The sequence below is a fragment of the Pteropus vampyrus genome, unplaced genomic scaffold (assembly GCF_000151845.1).
Source record: "Pteropus vampyrus isolate Shadow unplaced genomic scaffold, Pvam_2.0 Scaffold2, whole genome shotgun sequence".
In the NCBI taxonomy this organism is placed as follows: Eukaryota; Metazoa; Chordata; class Mammalia; order Chiroptera; family Pteropodidae; genus Pteropus; species Pteropus vampyrus.
Genome location: NW_011888783.1, coordinates 3,408 through 25,355, shown reverse-complemented (window position 1 = coordinate 25,355; position 21,948 = coordinate 3,408). Strand labels below are relative to the sequence as shown.

Below are 21,948 nucleotides of genomic sequence, written 5' to 3'. Positions count from 1 at the left end.
AGTTAAGAACAAGGCAAGATATTGGAAAAAGTGGCGAATTTTGAATGTAGTTAATTTTTGTAATGCAATTGAAAGCCTTAAGACTCGTGTACTGTTTTATATTATTGGGACTTCCTATTCTACAAATTTTGAATATCTTATGAGTCTGTCACTTGTTCAAGATCTTGGGAGTCCATACCAGACAACCCACATCCCTACCTGGCTAAATTCCGGTAGAGGGAGAGAGATACATGGTATCAGTGATAGTGGTATGAAGAAAATAGTGTTTTACTGGAGAGACAAACTTGTGTGACGAACCTCAGAATAATGTCTTTAAATGTATGAAATCAATAGAATTGCAACAGAAACCAATTTTGAAATATAAATATCAGTATTATTTATGAAGAAGTCATCCATGTTTTAGTAAATCATTAAATATCAAGAGTTGTGGCAGGCCTGATGACTAGTAAGTGATCTTTAAAGGATTTAGTTTGATTTATAGTGATAAAGTTTCAGGTAATGCATGTCACTGTGATTTTTGCCTATATTCATAACAAGGAAAAACTGAATTTCAAAGATTAAAAGTAAGGTGTCTTCCCTATCAAAATTCACAAACCTGAATTTTATAGACAGACCGCTGGATAAGAACTGTTCTAGAATGATTTGGTACTACTTTAAAAGAAGTGGTTAGGGAAGACCTCTTTTGGGGTGACATCAATAATATATTGCATGAGGATAGTCTGTACTTGTTCTTTTAACAATTTATATTCCTCTATTAGCTTAAAAGCTAATACAGTTCTTCCTCCTTTTTAGTACCTGATTTGAAGTACTTTTAGGAGGCCTCAAGTTTAGTATGCAGAGTACTACTGTAGGGAGAATTTTTTATTTAAGCTGATTTTTGGAGAATATGGGATATAGGTATTATAGCTAGGGAAATTATTCAATGGGAATGATCATTTGCTTTTAATTAAAGAATTTATCTTGTTATTCTATTACCCCTCCCCCACCAATCCCCAGTATCGATAAGAATCAAGAACTTTGGAGTTCAAAACCGTGACCCAGTATTGACTAGTTTGGTTACTTTTGAGCAAGTTGTTTTACCTTAATCTTTTATCTGTGAACTTGAAGTACTAAAAAAACCTATCTCATTGTTTACTGTGACCATTAAATGACATAATAAACCAAAGGGCTACAGATACTTAATTTCTTACCTTTTTTTATGTATAAAAGTTTCAGTTATTTAGCAGTAGAAGGACTACTTTCTGCCTTGTCTTTTTCTCCAGTTCTTGATTACCCCCAGAATGTGTTTTAGTGGTCTCTACTGGGCCTTTGTTGGTGACACCGTTATCCTGCTATTGTTACTCATGTAATATAACACATCGAATTTTTTCTGCTTCTCTTGCTTTTCTAATTTATAATTTCATGCATACATCTTGTTTTCCCCTCCAGACTAAATTTCTTGAGGAAGACATACTCCATAACTTTTTGTCACATGATGCTCACGACACATTATTCAATAAATGTGCGAATCTTGTCAGGCTCTTTAATGAAGTTTAAAATGTTTATTGAGTGAAGCACAACTTCAATTTAGCATTAACACAAAGAAGTAATTTGAGTAAAAATGTCAGCCCTTGTGTATGTAGTGCCTGCCTTAAGAATGAATGGAAATGCCGTGTGCTTCCTTTGTTTTATATCAAAAGAACATTATCATTTGTGCATTTTAAACCGATAAAAGATGCAGAAATACACAGAAAAGGGGAAAAAGTGTAGGCAATTAAAAGGGAAAGCTGATTTTTTTTCTTTGTAACAAGTTTTATAACCCTATTAAGTCATCTTTTATTATGTGAAATTCTCAAAAATATATTAGCTTTTTTTAAGTTTACAGGTTAGAAGAGTGCCCAGTCTGTCCCAACAGCTTGATGCTGCCCCCTAGTGTTTGGTTCCCATTGAAGTTTTCTTGAGCTTAGATTCACCACTTTTACCTTCACCTTTTCCTAAAAACAAGATCTATTTAAATTACAATTAGATTCCTTAGTGCTGTATATCTAGCCTATCCTAGGATTTCCTCCAGCTGGTTAGTATTGCTTTTAAGATGGTCATCGCCATTTTGAATTTGTTAACTTTGATTGCTTCCATAGTTATTTTTAATTGGCTGATTGCTTTTAGCTCCCAGTTTTCCAAATTTGATCTTGGCTTTGTCTTGAATAGAGTGATATAAAAATGTGCTTTCTGGCTCAGTCTAGTCCCATACAACTTTGTATTGCCTTGACTGTACTGAAAATAAAATTTGAAAATGCTAAAATCACATGGTGAGCTTTTTTTTTTAATTCAAGTTTATTTTTAACTAGTTTATTTTTACTAGAATGAGCTTTGAAAAATAGCCTCTAGGACCTTTAATCGCAAGATTTTCTATAGTCATTTATGTAAACTAAAGTTTCAAATTATACCAGTTATTGATATTCTAGACTACTTTTTTCATTGTTTTCATAAATTCTGTGAGTCACATGACTTAGGTTTTTCCAAAATAAGCAAATATATTCTCAATAAAAATTTACCACAATCAGAATATTCGAAAGTGTGTTCAGTAAGTATGAAGACAATTTACAACTGAAATTGTAAAGTTTTAAACAATAGCATTGAAATTATTTCTAGCTGCTTAAGGGATACAATTTATTGTTATATCGCATAAATATAGTGTCAAATTATATTTTTCTAATCAGAACATAAAGGTTTTTTTTTTTTTTTTGGTTGGCAGATGTAAGGATTGGATATTTAAATTTTTAATATTAGATTTCTCATGTTAAAAGATGCTATTAGAATGGGGCGGTAGTGGTAGTGTTCAGAGGTGTAAGTATAAGGATAAAGTCTAAAATCTTACTCATTGTTTAAATTATATTCAGTAAGTGGTAGATGATTTTATAATTACCTAATTTTATAATTACTCATTATATTGAAGATATTTTACTGCTGAAGGGGAGGGCAGTATCAGATTATATTTGTCTTTGCATTAACATTTCTAACATATGTATACCCTTAATGTGTACCCTATTTTGCGGGACCATCCATCCCGTTCAGGAAAAGAGGTTTTTGGGGATTAAAAAAGTGAGTCAGAATGTTGTAGGAAGTATCCTTATCCTATTAATATGGTAAGATTATGTACTTTCATAGGACCAGAAATATTATTAGAATTACTGTGGGCTATGTGTTATTTTTAATCCTCTCGTAATTAATACTTGTCAGTGATCACTTTAGTTTTTAGATTTTCATTCACATAAAAAGAAAATCTAAATAGCTTTTGATTGTAGTAACAAGATTACAAGATATACATTCCACTGTCCTATTACTTCAATGTCTGTAAAATACAAAGAGACCATTTCATATGTGCCCTCACACTTCTAAATTTTTTCTCAATTCACTTTATACGATGAATTCTTGAGTTTTAAGATAGTGGTTTCCCCAACAGTTGTCTAATGAATTGATAATTTTTTTAAAAATGTAGATTAAGGCAGGGGTTAGCTAGCTGTGTCCCATAGGCCAAATCAGCCTGCTTTTGTAAGTATTACTGGAACAGAGCCTCATACGTTTATGTATTGTGTATGGCCTCCTTTGTGCCATAATGGCAGAATTGAGTGGTTGGCATAAAGAAAAACTATACTACCTACAAAACCTAAAATATTAACTATCTTGATTCTTTTACGTCTACCAATCCCTAGGTCTAGTTCTTACTCTTCTATCATTCTTTGACATGTTGCTATTATTTTAAAAAGCTGTATTTCCCTAAACCTATATGAGTAAAATACTTTAGTAGAGAAGGGTTCAGTCAAATATAAATTTATTAGTAAAGTGGGTTCTCGGGTAGTCTTCCCTTAAATAGTGTAGAAGCTTTTCATCTCCCCCTTTCTATTTTCTCTCTGTAGGAGATATAACACCTTTATTCTGCTTGGAGTTGGATTGGGAAGCCCTTGGTTTTCGACTCTGAGCTACCACGTAACACTATCACACTGTCTCTACTACTTTTGTAGCATCTCTCGCAGTTTACTAATTTGGAATGTGTACCTCCTTCAGAGGAGAATGTTTCATACTTGTTTTTATGCCTTCTTCCTGCCTCTTTTCCTTTTTCCTGCTTTTTTCTTCCTTTTTCTCCTCTCCATGCCCCCCCTTCCTTATAAAGCAATTCATGATCACATGTTTGCTGGCCAAATATTTTGGTGTAATAACTCTTAGTGCACCTCTTCTGAAGGTGAATCATTACTTTATTCTGTTTATATGTAAAGTGCTGTTATACAGGAAGATGGTCTCTTGATGAAGGAGGCTGTGAAAAGATTGATTTACATACCTTTCCAAGATAAACATATTTATAATAAGGTAGTAAAACAATGAAATCAGTAAAACAATGTAATATTAGAAAAACATGATTATAACATTTATTTATTACCTAATAAAATTTGTTATTAGAGAACAAAATAGAGAACAGCTAGATACTATGTCTTATGTATAATATATATATATTATAAAGCAATGAAACCTTGTTTTCTAGTTCCATCAATACTTCAGTGTAGAATTTCAGCTGACTTCATGACTTTTTTAATGTTTGGAACATACTTTAAAAATAGTTTAATTAGGATATTCTAGTTTCAAATAAAGTGAATAATTTGATGTATATAACTAGCGTAAATAAAAAGTTCATGTTCAGGAAAATAATCATACAAATTAAAAAAAATAAATCAGATATGCTAAAATGTCACTGAAAAAGATTTAAGAAAATGTTAAGTTCACTATAAATATTATAGTACATGATATGATTAAGAATGTATAAAAAAATGTTAGAGCTTTCCTATGAAGATTTTTGCCTAAACACAAGTATTTGAAAGTTTTATTGAGGCTAAAATATAAACTTTCTTAGTTAACAGATAGATATGTAAGAGTATTGTTGACTAGTTCAATGGATGTTATTTTCCCCCCAAACAAGGATGTTAGAGGTCCTAGTTCTTTAGAGATTGTGTTAATTTTTATTATAGTTTTTAAGAGAAGAAAATAAATATGGGGAGAAGAAACGTCTTAATTTAGAAATCAGAAGAAATCACAAAAAGTTCATAGAACATACACATGAAAATTCATAGGGCATATACATAAAAACATACATAAAAGTGAAAAACATTGTAATCAAAATTAAAAGGCATTGGACAGAACTGAATATGTTTTTGGCAGAAAATACGACCAAGTCATGGTATATAAAGGACATATATGTTGATAAGCATAGTGAGACAACAAGAATAATTTTGAAAGTATAAATAAAAATAAGAAGCTCTTTTACTTATTCCAAAATTAATACCGTGTGTTAATGAGAATGTTATGATCATACTGCTGATAGCAGTATAACCAAACAATTTTTCTAGAAACCAATTTGGAAGTATGTCATAAGACCTTTAAAATTTTTGGTTTTCTCTACATCTCAGATTTATCCAAGCAAGTAACCAAAAATAATAGCACAAATTGGAATTAAAGTGGTTGCATATTGTGATTAAAACTCTGCAAATTCCTGTGAAAATATTCAAATTGAGAGTAATTCATTTTCTTCTGTACAAGACATAATGTGATTTTGTTAACAAAAACTTTAAGATTTTAATAGCTCACTTATTTTTAGTTTTTTCATTATGCATGAATATCGTTTGAAGAATTAAATAGTTCTGTGAAGTTTTTAGGGAAAAGGTGAAAAATGAGTCCCCTTTCTTTTTTTATGTTCTGCTTAGAGAGACAGGAACTTTTTTAGTTCCTTTAGCTATTCACTGCCACATCTCCAACATGTTCACTTTTTGTTCATTTTAATTTTAGCCACTGTCTGTTTATTGAAAGTTGAGGATTTAGCATTCTTCCTATCTCTCCATGTACCTCCTCATTTCCTATATCCCAGTTTTTCATTACAATTATATTGTAATTTTGGTTTAAAATAGCATTTAGTATTATAATTTCGACTATAAATGTTATTTACAATTGAGCCATTGTAATAAACTGTTTCCTTCACAACATTGTTTTTCTGGCATTAATAATTTTCTTAATATTTTTTCCTTTTTATTTTTTTTTAGTTCCTGTATAGTACAAAATCTACCCAAGCTCTGTGTAACTGAATGTAGCTTTATAAGAAAAGGGAATGTGCCCTAAGAAGACTCTATGTTTACAGAAAAATTTATGTAGTTTTTATGATTGGATATTGTTAGACTTGATAATAAAGATGGATCAATAAGGAAATTGGTAGTTTGCTAGTAAAAATTAAGTAATTTTCACATTTGAATTACACTTTGGAGCAAGATTCTTCTAAAATGGCAAAACTGAATCATTTCATTTTTTTCAACAATTAAGAAGACCTTGATGGTTTAAATTAATTATAAGGACAGCTAAAATTAATCAGACAGAAAGCTTCCCTGGTGGGGAAGAAGTAGTCTGTGCTGTCAGCATCAAAAAATGCTAATGTTATAAAAGATTACATTTGGACGTTCCATAATTTTTTTTTTTTTTTGACCTCTTGGAAAGGAAAGGTAATTTTACACTTGACCTTACAAAAGGCCGAGAAACGATGGGGAAAGGTAATATTAGCTGGCATGGCATTACTTACAAATGGCAAGCTGATGCATAATCAGAGATGCGTAGCAGTGATGCTGCTGAGAAAGGAAAACACACAGGGAAGAATGAAGATGATGGAGTGATAAAGATTTGAAGCAGTGGTAGTAGCTATTAAGAAGCCAGTGGTAATGAGTTAAAAGAGAACACAGCTCTGCAGGTTGAAGATGAGTACTCCAGCTTTGGATATAGTTGTGCAGGGATGGAATGGTTGAAGCAACAGCAAGTTTCTTGAGACTGAGGGAACAAATCTGAGGTTGAAAGAGCTTGGGTTTTTGATCATGTAATTGCTGTAGAACCACCCATTTTTCCTAACTTATTTTTATGTGAAAATTTTCTTTTTGTTTTAAAATTTTCTCTTTGTTTAGTTGAGGGTTCTGTTATTTGCAACCAAAGCATTGTTAAAATATTTTTAAAAATTCAAAATATTTTTAAAATTCAAAATATTACAGTAAAGATTTTAAAATGTGTGTGTCTCCTGTGCTTAAGTGTGAGTTTCTCTACAATAAATAGAAGTGGAATTTGGGGGCTGTAGAATATATTCATATTCAGCTTCAGGAGATGTCAGATTGCTTTCCAAAGTGGTATTACCAATGTATACTCCCACCAGCACTGTAAGATAGTTTCTGTTTGCCTTCATTACATCTTTGTTTAACACCTGGAATTGTCAGATATTAATTTTAGCCTAGTAACATCTTGGTGCATTATATAGATTATTAATAATCATGTTGCTGCTCAACCAGCTGTCCTGTTGATATTCTTTGTTGTTGTCTCTGCAATATTGGAGTTTTTTGGTATGTGTATATATATTTGTGCATGTATGTATACATATATACATATATTCTATATATTCTGGATAATGATCTTTTATATGCATTGTTTGTATATATACCTTGCCAAAGGTATATATACCTTGCCAGAGGTATATATGCAAACAATGGATTATCCAGAGTATGGATTATCATAAGCTTTGTTTATGATGTTCTTTACTGTAGAGTAATACTTAAAGAATTTAGTTTAATTAAAATAAAATTTTCCTTTAAGATTTGTGCTTTCTGTGTCTTATCTAAAAAATCTTTCTCTTTCCTAAAATCGTGATACTCTCCTCTAGTGTCTTCTTAAACTTGTTAAGAATTTTGCTTTTCACAAATAGGACTTTAATTTTCTTGGAGATGACTTGTTTATGGTGTGAGGAAGAACCATTTTTTCACAATATTATCCTCTTTCTGAACTCCGCTTTCTTCCTCTGGTCTATTTGTCTTTCCTTGTGCCATTCTATGGTATTTTAATTAGTGTGACTTTATAAAAAGAAGTCTATGTCTATCACCTTGTTAATCTTCTGAATTGTTTTGGTTGTCCTTGGGTTTTTGCTCTTCCATGTGAACTTTTAGGTGAGCTTCTGCAGTTTCACCAAAAACAAACAGCTACCAAAAACAAACAGCTACCAGGATTTTGTTGACACTGAATTAAATTTATATATATACTTGAGAATACTTTATATATCTTATGCTATTTATCTCATCCATGTAGGCCTTTCTCCAGTTTTTGCAGTTCTTCTTTACTGACCTTCAATAATGTCTTATAAATTTCTCCTTTTAATGCTCTTGTTCTCTTTCTTTCAAGAAGCCTTGTAATTTTTGTTTATAATTACATTTTCTAAGTTTTCATTGGAGGAAATTTGATTTTTAAAAAACTTTCTTGAAATACAATATGTATACAGAAGAGTACAGGGTATTAGTGCAATGAATTATCACAAAGTAAGTGTATTTGTGTTACCATTACTCAAATCAAGAAAGAGAATATTACCATACTTTTTAATCCCAATTATTGCCCCCACTTTCCTTTCACAAAGTTTAATTTTACCGATTTTTAACTTTATATAAATAGAATTATACGTGATGATTTCTTTAGTGTTTGTCGTCTCTTGATCGATCTAATATATGTAAAGTTTATCTGTTAATGTCTGAAGCCATTTCATTTTCATGCCTGTGTCATAGTTCATTGTAAGATTATTTCCTTTTATTTGTTCATTCTACTGATGAATGTTTGACCTTTTTCTTTGAACTATAATGAATAATGATTATGTGAACTTTCATGTTCTTGTCTTATTGGTGTCCCTATATATGCATTTCTGTTGAGTCTATACCCAGAAGCAGAATTGCTATGTGAGTGAACATGCTTATGTTCAGTCTGGCAGATCCTGCCAAACAGTTTTCCAAAAGATACCAATCTGCGGTCTCACCATCAGTGTATGCAGTTTCCAGTAGACTCCATGTTTTCGCTTACATCTTTTATATTCTGTTCATTCTGGTCAATTTATAGTGGTATCTAACTGTGATTTTAATTTGCATTTCTCCAATAACTACTGAGGTTCAGAATCTAATACATTTCTTAGTAATTTAGCTATTCTTTTATGAAGGGCCTGTTTACATTTCCTGCCTCTTTTTCCATTGAGTTGTATCATGGTTTTCATACTGATTTGTGGAAATTCCTTATGTATGCTTGACTGGTAACATTGTGGCAATCTTCTCCCAATCTGTGGCTTACCTTTTTAATCTCTTAATGATAACTCTTGATGAACAGAAATTTCTTAATTTTAATGTAGTATACTTTATCAGTCTTTTCTTTTATAATGTTTTTTGTGTCCTGTCTTGGAAGGTCTTGAAGCTAGTCTCCCAAATAAATCTCGTAGATGTGCACTTTTCCAGTATAATAGCTAGTGGTAGCCACATGCGGATAATAATGAGCACTTGAAATGTGGCTATCTTGAATAAGATGGTCTGTAAATGTAAAATACATGCCAAATTTAAAAGTCAAAGCTTAAAAAAGAAAGTAAAAATCTGATTAATGATTTTCATATCAATTATATGTTGAAACAATATTTGGGGTATAGTAGGTTAAATAAAATAGAACATGAAAATTACTTTCATCTGTTTATTGTATAAAACTTTGAAATTACATAATTGACTCACATAGTATCTGTATATTCTACAACTGTGCTGTCCAGTAGAACTTTCTGTGGTGATGGACATGTTCTACCTCTGTACTGTCTGTCCCCTTTGGTAACCATGTGGCTATTGAGCATTTAAAATGTGGCTTAGCATGACTAAGAAGCTGAATTTTTAATTTTATTGTAGTTAGTTTAAATTTAAGTAGCCACACATGGCTAGTGGCTGCCATGTTGGACAGCACAGTTTGGGGACATTTTCTATTTTAACATTTATTATTTTAGACTTAGGTTTACAGTCCATCTGTAATTGATTTTTACAGTATGAAGATTGGGGCCAAGTTTTATTTAGTTTTTCTCCTATGTAGAAATCTAGTTGACTAAGCACCAAGGAATAGAGAATCCTTTTCTATTTTTTCAACTCTGTTTTGTTTCTTTGGTATGTTCATTTTTATACCACCACCACTTTGTCTTTAATAACTGGTAGAGTAATTCCTTCTGTCTTGTCCTTCAAGAGTGTCTTGGCCTTTCTTGGCCCTTTCTATTCCACATAAATATTAAAAATGCCTCATTAATTCCCACAAAGTTACTTCTGGGATTTTGATTGAGATTACATTGGATCTGTATCTCATCCAATCATAAGCATGATATAGTCATTCATTTATTTAGGTCTTTTCATAATATGAGTTTTTTTTTTTAAATGTAAAGGCCTTGCATATTTCTTGTTAGATTTATTCCTAGCTATTGGCTATTCTAAATGATACTGTTTTCTAATTTTATTTTCTAATTATTGCTGGTATATAGTAATATAGTTGATTTTAGGTTATTGTCATATCCAGCAACTTGACTAAATAAACATATTAATTTTTAGATACTCTTTTGGATTTTCTACATACCCAATCCTGCCATTTGTGAGTAATGACAATTTCATTTCTTTCTGATTCTTATACATTTTATCATTTTATTTCATCTTATTGCACTGACCAGGACCTCAAGATCAGGGATCAGCAAACTTTTTTGTAAAGGACCGGATAGGAAGAAAGCCAACAATTTCCTGTATAAATTTATAGACTCTTATGTGTTCTGCTTAAAGGGAGTCAGAGTAGTCTTGTACATGAGTCTTGAGCAGTTCGTATTAATTCAAAGTTCTGTCCACTATTTCAATAAATTAAAAGGAGCCATTTTTTTAGGGAACTGGAAAGGGAAAGAATGATTCATAGCCATGAAAGAAATGGGGTAAAATGTTTGTCTAGTGGATTAGCAACTGCTGGAAAGTTTATAATTATTTTGAATGTGCCTAAGTATACACTTATGCTTGCCTCTCTTTTAAATCCCTTTAGGAAAAATAGAAATGAAGGTACATATGCACACAAAATTTTGCCTCATTTGTTTGCTGACATTTATTTTTCATCATTGCAACCATTGCCATGAAGACCATGACCACGGTCCTGAAGAGCATCACAGACACCATCGTGGAATGGCAGAGTCGGAGTCAAGCAAATTTTCAGTGCTGGATGCTGAAAATGAAAAAAAATACTATATTGAAAAACTTTTTGACCGTTATGGTGAAAATGGAAGATTATCCTTTTTTGGTCTGGAGAAACTTTTAACAAACTTGGGCCTTGGAGAAATAAAAGTAGTTGAGATTAATCATGAGGATCTTGGCCACGATCATGTTTCTCACTTAGATATTTTGGCAGTTCAAGAGGGAAAGCATTTTCACTCTCATAACCACCAGCATTCCCATAATCACTTAAATTCAGAAAATCAAACTGTGACCAGTGCATCAACAAAAAGAAACCATAAATGTGATCCAGAGAAAGAGACAATTGAAGTACCTGTCAAATCTGATGATAAACATATGCATGACCATAATCATCGCTTATGTCACCACCATTGTTTGCATCATCACCTTGATCATAACACTACTCGCCATTTTTCTAATGATTCCATTACTCACAGTGAGCGTGGGGAGCCCAGCCATGAACCTTCAACAGAGACCAATAAAACACAGGAACAATCTGAAAGTAAGCTACCGAAAGGAAAGAGGAAGAGAAAAGGGAAGAAGAGTAATGAAAATTCTGAGGTTATTACACCAGGTTTTCCCCCTAACCATGATCAGGGTGAACAGTATGAGCATAATCGGGTCCACAAACCTGATCGTGTACATAACCCAGGTCATTCTCATGTACGTCTTCCAGAACATAATGGTCATGATCCTGGTCATGGACACCAAGATCTTGATCCTGATAATGAAGGTGAACTTCGACATACTAGAAAGCGAGAAGCACCACATGTTAAAAAAAGTGCAATTTATTCAACTGCAAGTCACAAAGACCATAATGAAGATGACCGTCAGCATGAGGTAAGTATAAAAAGATAGTTGCTCCATAATTCTCAGATAATTGTGGAGCATTTTAGGTTAAAAGAGAAGTAACAGTGGAATAGTCAAATCATATTTAAACTGTTACTAGGTAATGTTCCCCCAAATAAATACATTAAGGAATTAAAATCAGATTGAAGATTTGTATCTGGATTTTCATTTGCATTGGTCATTCTCAAATTTGGGTTCTTCAAATCTAAGTGTGTAAAGGTTAGAAAATATATCCCTTATTTTCAGTCTTGTGACTTTTTTTGTTGTTGTTGTTGGCTTATGACTTTTTTTTTTGACTCCTTAAGTTAGTTTTCATGTTCTTACTTACTCTTAGCTGGTTTCCAGATATTTGTAAATTAAAGCCTTTTTTGTTTATTCTTTCTTCTTGGGAAGTGACTTGACAGCTTCTTTTTCATAATTATTAACTTGCTCTATTAACTATGGAATAATAGTTCCCTGTCATTATTATAAATCCAAATCAGGTATTTTGCACATGTGGTAGATTTATTTTCTCTGTGTCACTTTGTGATAGGGCCTCCTTGCTCATGATAGTCTTTTCTCGTGCCCTTGACAAATTGAGTGAATGCAAAAAGATATAATAGTAGATAATTCCAACAGTAATGAGGTGATTATGTTTTTCTTCTGAATTGTCATGCTTTTTTGAATGCATTTGATTGGTTCCTTCTTAATTTTTGACCATTCACCTTAAACACATTTATTTTTGTTTCATTAATGATGTATCAACACCTTTGTTCTAATTTTTATCACTAAATTTAGAAAATATTGTTGAATTTGTTCATATGTATAAAAAGCAGCACCATCTAATGTGGAAAATAACCTCATCCTTTGCTGTTTATGTCTCTATTATTGAAGTATGTTTTGCATCTGAGTAAATATTTTTGTTTCTTCCCTGGATAAATCATTAGATATTTGGTTTTTAGCAGTTATAAACACTAATTTAAAAAAAAAAAAAACATTTAAATATCTTAGTGTACTTTTAAAGGAATATATTCATTAGTTACAATGAATAATAACCTTAGAATTTTTTAAGATTATAACTGGACATTATCATTAATGTTTATGTTTTGTATCAAACTTGTGGGGTTATCAGACCCATTATCAGACCCATTATTTTGTATCCTTGTAGGTCTGATGCATATTAAGAATTTTCTCAGGATTTTAGAAATGTTTATGCATTGGATATAGGGTAGTACCTCATCTTAAGATCTGAGAAGAATAATAATTTTGTATGTATGTATGTTCTGATATTGCATTTTATACATAAATAACATTATATAATGAGGGAACAAGTCAATAAACAAGCATGCAACATGAGTGGATATGTGTGAAAAAGAGGCAGTACCATCTTTTTGTCTTAATTTTAGATATTTGTTTTTACTATATGATGGGTTCAAAATTGTTTGCTTATGTGTTGTCTGCTTTCTTTTGGTTTGTGCTTAAAGTACCAGTGGATATAGCTGCCGTTTTTTCATCTTCCAGTTTTAGCATTGAGCTAGAATTCCCCAGTATAATACTCTTTTGGAGTACCTTAGGCAATGAAAATGTCCGTTATGCTATATTTTAATATAAAGTTATTAAAGTATTCTGTTTATTTAACAGTTTTACAAGTAAGAATATTGAGTAATTGATAAATGCATTTTGACTAGGGAGGTGATTTTTCTCTTCATTCCTTAAGAATCTTGAGAATATAGTTGTGAGTCACTCTTGTTGATAGCAGAAAGATATTACCTTTCATGTATTAGAATGGAGAAATGATTAAAATTCATAAAAGTCTTGGGTGATAAATTGAATGTATCCCTATTATGAATTCCTATCCAAAAAGCTTTGTTTGTAGTAGATATCTGAGTATTGCATATTATTTTTCAATATATTTAGAATATTTTTATTATACAGTAATTTCTTCTTCTGCATAATTTTCTTAATACTCTTTTACTTAATTTTTAAAATCAATTTCCTTGCAGTGTTTGAACGTCACTCAGTTGTTAAAATACTATGGTCATGGTGCCAACTCTCCGATCTCACCTGATCTTTTTACGTACCTGTGCCCTGCTTTGTTATATCAAATTGACAGCAGACTTTGTATTGAGCATTTTGACAAACTTTTAGTTGAAGATTTAACTAAGGATAAAAACATGGTTCCTGAAGATGAGGCAAATATAGGGGCATCAGGTAAGAAAGATTTAAATTTTTTCTCCTCAAAATAGTTTTCTGTACTTTTTTTTAATGTAGTTGAATTAGAAAGTAATTATAAATTATTGCCTTCCTTTTGGTGTCTTTCAATATGTTTTAATAAGATTTAGATATGTGTGTTTAAAAAAGATTGGGGGAAGAAAGGAGGCACAATACAGTTTACTCATCTTTTCTGGCATTATGGAAGAATGTCTTGATAGGAAACTAGATTACACAAGGAATACAGGTTTGTGATAAAGGGATCCTCCTTGATGGGCAAATATTTAGTGGGGCCTCTATACCTATTTGGTGTTCTAATTGCTTAACATTTAGCAGGATTGAAAGCCTCTCTTGGAAAGCTAAGGTTGTAAGTTTTTGAGGAAGTAAAAAGGGTAGCCATTGTAGTTCAACTCTTGAAATGTCTCAGAAATGCCGGTGTTTGGTATATGAACTTTATCATGGGCACTTCTAGAGAACTTCAACCAAAGTAAAACCTAACTGTTTTAAAACGTTTTTTTTTAGGCTCTTTTTTTCACATCTAGTTGGCTAAATAGCTCCACTTTGGTGTTTGCAGGTACTTTGCACTTAATATTTCCAAACCTTACTCCACACACAGTTTGTAACCTCTTGTTGAATCCCAAATGACATTAAAATCCATGCTTTTGATAATATCTGAAAACTTTTGACTTTTTTGTCTTATGTTTTTGTTTTGTTTCTTTTTTCCTTTGTGTAATCAATTGTCAGGTCCAATTGAATCTTCTCTTAAATGTCTTCTAACTCTGTTGACTTTCATAACTTTAATTCAGGTCCTTGGATCTCTATTGAATTGTTGAAATAAATTCATAACCTTTTCTGACTCTGTTCTTGTCCCCCTTGTAGGTCATTCTTAGCACTTAAGTTAGATTTATCTTTGTAAAATGCAAAGAGGATTCTCTGACAGAGTTTTTTCTTTTCAGTGATAGCTAACATTTTTTATTTTTTATGTTAACAACCACGAATTGCAGGCACTATTCTAAACTAAACTCATTTACTCCTCAAAACAGCTCTCTGAGGATGTTATCCTAATAACTTTGCCAAGATCTCAGAGTTAGCAAGTGCTTCATACTAGTATTCAAGACTAAGAAATTTAACACTTTTGCTATCCATGTGATAAGTGTTTTACATGAGTTTTTTCTTTTCACTAAATTTTAACAATAATCTATTAAATTATTACATGAGGGAGCTATTATATTGATTCTTGTTTTTAAAGATAAGGAAGCTGGGGGTATAGAAAAATTTAGTAACCCAAGGAAGCTGGGGGTATAGAAAAATTTAGTAACCCGCCCAAAATTTCCTGACCTAAAAAAATGATAGAGCCCATCAACTCTAAGGTTTGTCTGATATATCCTCTGGGCAATTAATCATTCTGCTGTTATTTTCCAAATTTAGTTAATTCTGGTATCATCTTTGATTGTTGCCATATGTATTTACACTATTTAATATTTGTTATTAGACCTCTAATATTTCTCTTTATAATTTTTTATATTATAAGCAATAATATCTGAGAACATGGATTTGATGTGATGTGCTAGTTATATTTTTTTTCCTCATATACTTTAGAAAACTGCTTTATGTTACACTGTTCAAAGTTCAAAGTCCTTTAGTTGGCCAATCAGGCTTTCCAGAATATAATCTCTGCCTACCTATCTTTCCACTCTTATCCCCTACTATTCATTTCTTTCTTCTTAGCTGTAACCATAACAAACTCCTGATAATAGATTATACTCTTTCTCCCTCATTCCTCTTTGCCTTTTCACATTCTAACCCACTCTACTTGACTGACTACTATGATACCTCAAAGATTCAGTTCAGGGATTAGCCACTCTGGGATAATTTACTGATCATCCTAGGATTAATTAAGTTTCCTTTCTTGACACCATCATAGTACAGAGCTTGGGGGATCTTAATAATTGGATTAGTTATTTGTTTTTGTTGGACTTTAGTTACTTAAAGGAAGTGACTGGGTCTTTCAGCATCCTTAGTGCCTAAGATAAAGGGTACTTTGAGCAAACAGTAAGCACTCATATTGATCGAATGAATTAATTGCTTATTATTAGCCTATAAGCTTTCCGTTATAGTCCAGGACACTTGTTGAAAATGAGTCTTTAAAGATTCTTATGAATTTATCAGTCAGTCTAGTGTACTTAGATAATATAGTATTCTCAGAAGGAGTGGGATTTTCATTAATTTCATCAAGTGCGAAATCATGATGAACACAATACTGGTTGAAATTTTCAAAACATAGTGGTTCTATTGCATAGTCATTAAAATGACTAAACTGATATGTGTGAATATGGGCTAAAAACAAATCTGATAAAAAATGGAAAGGGCAAAATAATTTTAAAATTTAGTGTAGTAATAAGATAGACATGTTTAAGAATATCACATTTCAGTATATAAGAGTTTTATTTGGGATTGCAATATTCCTTAAAGCTTGAAAGAGTACACATAAAAGGAAATGCTCTCAATACATAACAAAGTAAGTCTCTTAGGTACCTACCTATTCTTGGTTAATTTCTTTGCAATAGGAAGCTTTAGAATAGATAAATTAATTACAATAGCCTGTATTTATTAAAACCTTTCCATGTCCTATTCTAAACACTTCTTTAAAAATATTTAATTTAATTTGTTAAACTCGTGAGAATAGACACTTTTATTTACTTTAGTTTGCTGAGGAAAGGAGGTTTTGAGAAGTTAAATAACTGTCCCAAGGTCACAAATTGCCAGGTAGCAGAGCCTGATAGGAGCTAGAATATTCTCCACCTAAAGCCTATAATTGTTACTATGCCCTTAACCTACGCTGTGTCCCACTGCTTCCTGCTAAAAAGGTTCTTAGTATGCTTTGCTAGAATGTGACAGGGAGATAAAGAGAGTTATGTTTATTTATACTTTAATGTTTTAACAGATAATGCAGACATAGACAGGAAAGTGATTTAGAGGTAAATATTGGTATAAGTAAGTATTGCTGTAAGTATAGATTATTCAGTAAAAATAAAAAAATTAAAAAATTGTCTAGATAGACAGGTTGGATTCAGTCTGGTATGATCAGTAAAGGCCAAGAAAGTGAGTCCATACCATAGATTTGAACTCTGATCTTTGGATAAATAAAACATGTCCCCTTTCATGACTTCCTGTTCACTGATATTTTGTAGATGAGTAAGCACCTCTAGAGCCACAGTCTCTCTCAGGTGCTTATAAATTCTCACTGTGACAGGAGAGAAGGGGAAGCTGGGTCTGATATGATTTAATTTAATTAAAGATAAAATTACATTTGTTCTTTACAGGGAAAAATGGAGACTGATGAGACTGTCATAACGAGTTAAAATTAATAATCTCATTTGTAAGACTTCTAAAAAAATTCTACTTTTCACATCAACTGTGGATTATGACTTAGAGTTGTCTGTATTATAATATTGACATTATATATTTTAATGAAGCTGTTGACAGATGCATGACTGTTGAAAATTACAGTTTATTCAATCTGAAAAGCCTCAGAGGATATTGTAGTTGCTTTGAAGACAAATACATTACTAATAGTGAATATCGATTAGTTGTTTGCAGGTGGTTATCAGCATTGTCAGTAATGAAGATCGAATTAATTATGTCCTAATAAATATTAATTGTTATAGAGAATGCCCTGTTAGAAATTATTTTCAATGACTGCTACTCCACTAAGAAAGGTTAACTTGTTCTATATAAATCTCCCATAGTGACGCAGCTACTACCTCATTAACTGTTCAAAGACTGCTGTAAACCAAATATGCTATGTACTGGGTATGATAGAAATCATTTGTTTCACAAGATTGGCTCATTTAGACATAGAGTTGACCCTAGCTTAATTACCAAGGGGGTTTGTGAATAGGTCTCTGAGCATTTCTGCCAATTAAAATGCTGAAACAGTGTAGAAAACTGCCATCTTGCACAAGCTTCCAACCAAGTTAATTAGAAAGTTTCCACAGATGAGCGCTTCTTTTTAAAAGAAAGCATTTTCTCTCTAGATAATGAGAAAGGGAATTGGTGAATAACTAAGCTTGAAGACCTTTAACGTTTTAAGTGACCTAATTTGCAGAATAAGTGAAGCTTGTTTTAGACATTTAGTTTTTTTTTTTTTTTTTTTTATTGCATTTGTTATCTTGGGTACAAATAAAGAAAACATTTCCTAGTTGTATTTAATAGTTTGCATGTTGTTAGTTTAAGTTTTATAAAAGAAAGATGCCTTCTGTTGTTTCATTCTTCGGTTTCTGTTTTTATTATTTTGTTTTGTTTTTTTGCTTTATACCAAATTGTGATTGAAAAAGCACAATAATTTGCTTAGAAATCAGAAGAATTTTATTATCTGAATTGCTTTTTTCTACACCTAAGAAATTATGATAGTTTATTTAAGCTTATGTAAATATTATTAATTCTAAAAATATTGGCACGGGAAAGCATTTCAACTACATTAAATTCAAAACAACTATTTCTCATAGGTCAAAAGAATAGTACTTGAAGATTTACAAATTAGGAGAATGACTTAATTAAATTTTTAGTTCCAGAAAGCTAAAATTATTATTATTTTTATTTTTTCTCCTCTTTAATTAATTCCTCCACTCCCCCCACCCCTGACCTACGGATGTTGCCGTCTCCCTTTAAGAACTGGATCTCTGAAGGCGGGGCGTCTCTTCCCATGTGCTCACTGCATGCACCCGGGGCCTGGCACCCCAGGGCCTGGCGCACCCAGGCTATGGACCGTGGCTCCACTGGGGCACGAACCCAGGACCTTCTGCGTGTAAAGCAGATGTGCTAACCACTACACTATGGAGCCACCCCAAATTATTAATTTTTAAATTAACAATCAGTATAAGAAAACATGTATCTATAACAACATACACTTAGGACTGTTTTGTTCATGAAACAGTTGTGATGGAATAGTTGTAATCTTTGGAAAATATATGGAAATTTTCTAAAATGGGAATTAAAATGGGAAATGGGAAATCTAGCTCTTTACCCCTTATTTTTAGCGCTGGCAAAAATAAGCAATAATTTGTTAGATGGGACATACATACTTTAAATTAATTAACCTTACTCTTACATGTATTTTTAGGTAACATTGGAATAAATATAAATGTATTTTGATAATTTTATGTAGTTACAAGTTTGTTTTGTAGTAACCTTTTGTCTCTTTCCCTCTATCCTAATTAGCTCAAATTTTGAAAGATCGATTGCCATTTGGATTAGTAAAATTAGTATTTCTTCTTAATTTTGTGTTTAATTGTAGTTATTTTTCTTATAGAACCTTTTATGAGATAAATACATAAATGATAAATCACTTGGCCAGAATTTCTCTAAAAATAATATGATTTAATGGAGAAAACAGTGGATTGGGACAGGACTTTGAGTTTAGTTTTGACTTTGCTATTTTAGTTAGCTGTTTAACTTTTTTATTATGGTAAAATATATTTATCATAAAATTCGCCATTTTAACCATTAACGTATACAAATTGGTGGCATTTATTACATTTACAATGTTCTGCACCCATCGTATTATTAAATTTGTTTTATCATACCAAATAGAAACTATAAGCATTATATAATAATTCCTTATTTCCCTTTACTCCCAGCCCCTGGCAACCTCTAATCTTCCTTTTGTCTTTATGAATTTGACTATTCTAGATAGTTCATATAAATGGAATTACACAGCATTTGTTTTTCTATCTGGTTTATTTCACTCAGCATGTTTTTAAGGTCCATTTATATTGTAGCATGTATCAGAACTTCATTCCTTTTTGTGGCTGAATAATATTCCATTGCATATCTATACCACCATATGTTAATCCATTCATTCATTAATAGACATGGGTTATTTCCACCTTTTTGCTCCTGTGAGTACTGCTGTAATGAACACAGGCATAGAAGTATCTGAGTCTCTGGTTTTCATTCTTTTCAGTATATAAGTGCAATTCCTGGGTTATATGGTAATTCTGTTTTAGCTTTTTAAGGAACTATTAAACCTGTTTGACTGTAGCTGTACCATTTTACATTTCCATCAGCAGTGTATGAGGATTCCAGGCTCCACATTGTTGCTAACATCTATTTTTCATTTTTGTAGTCATTCTAGTAGGTGTCAAGAGATATTATTTAACATTTATCATTTCTGTGCCTCAGTATGCAAGTCTGTAAAATAGAAGGACTTTGGTCTACATTAACATTATCCAAATTGTGTTCTACAGAATACCCTGTCATCGAAATACACTGATAGGTTCTGTAATCAAGTCAGTTAGAGAAGTACTGCATATTGTGTTACCCTTGCAGAGATTCACATTGCTTATTAAACTGTTAGAAGTTTTGAAGAAACTTGTTTAACCCAGCATTACCAAATCTTTTTGACTATTAAATTCTCCCCTCACTTCCCTTGGCATACCACCTATCTATCTCATAGAATTAGATGAGCACAGTTTGAGAAATACTAGTGTACATTATTAAAGTCCTTTCTGGGTATAAAATATAATGATAGTATGTTGCTGGTTTAAATAGCTGTTAGTAAGCAAGGAATTTTAAAAATTGTCTTTTTAAAAGGGCAGAATAATTAGCATCATTGAAAATATTCTTTATAATTTCCAACTCTGTCAATTATGGTAATGTATACATGGAAGATTAATTAAACTACATTATAATCATCCCATTTGTGACCTCTGTTTTATGTACAAAAGTGTTATTGGAAGTTATAGGATCCTCATTAGCCCCAGAACTTAATTTTAAAAATCAAATTTAAAATCTTTTGAAGATAGCAATATTTACTATTAAATATACAATATTTCCTGTAGTTGGAAAATTGGGAAAACTCAAAGTAAAGATATTCAAATCATATACAGATTATTTTATTTTAATCTAAGAGCAAAGTTTATATCTCATTTGTAGCTTTGTGTTGTTGCTCAGTAACCAATTTGACAGTCATTTTACTATTTAACCAATAAATAGTAAATGGTAAATGTTTTTTTTTTTAAATGTATGTACTTGTATGTATGTATGCATGTACCAACTCATTTTGGAAAGGCGGCTGTTCAAGATCAATGTAATACTATTTTGTTGAACAGCTCCAAGTGGTACCATTGACACTGTATTCTAAGTAAGTGGCACTCTTTCAAAGATACAAATTTGAATGGTGCCCTTGAATTCAGGCAATGCTATGACCCGGGATTGATTTATGTAAGATTTTCTCCTTTGTGGGCTCATGATATTTTCTTGTTTTTCTTGAGTTTCATATGTCAAATATCACAAATGTCAAAGATTTTCTAATAAAGTGGGCTTCTCTCTTTCAAGCATTTCTTTTCATAGTTCACAGATTTGCTTTCCCAAGTAGATGAGAAAGAGATGTAATTATCAGAGCTGAAATAAGAAATAAGACATAAAAAATTGTACCTGGGAGTTTGTAGTATATAACATGTACCTATTTGTTCAGACATGAACTCATATACCCTTTCACACACAAACCATCTCCCAACTATATGTGTAAGCATTTGCTAATTTAGTGTTTCAATCTGCCAATGATTGATCTTCATTTGTGAAATATTAGCTTTCCTGTTAGCATATTAGCAAACTGATTTTCACTGAACTCGATTTTGGCTGATTTGTTATTTGATAGCTTGATTTTTGGCTAATTGGCAAAAAGCCCTTTGAGACTGTAAATAATCTCAGGACATTTGCAAAATGTTTATGGATTCAGAGACTCTTGAACTTTTCTTCACATTCAAGACACCCTAAGCCAGAAGTTAATATGATGAGAATTTTAGAAAAGGAAATATTTCCTTAACATAGTGTTCATTTT

General features: G+C 31.7%; 1 protein-coding gene and 1 non-coding gene across 2 annotated transcripts in view; one reads left to right on the top strand and one right to left on the bottom strand.

Moving 5' to 3' along the window:
- Positions 1-21,948, top strand: part of LOC105291791 (zinc transporter ZIP10-like) — a gene marked incomplete at its 3' end in the record, with an annotated part of 27,758 nt that overhangs the window by 2,827 nt on the left and 2,983 nt on the right. Inside the window, exons 2-3 of the mRNA XM_023528401.1 lie at positions 10,882-11,906; positions 13,898-14,105. Of these exons, the coding sequence (XP_023384169.1) occupies positions 10,893-11,906; positions 13,898-14,105 (1,222 nt within the window). The remainder of the gene's footprint in view (positions 1-10,881; positions 11,907-13,897; positions 14,106-21,948) is intronic.
- On the bottom strand, positions 18,876-18,948 carry TRNAV-UAC. Its single transcript has one exon. It is a non-coding gene; the product is annotated as a tRNA-Val (tRNA).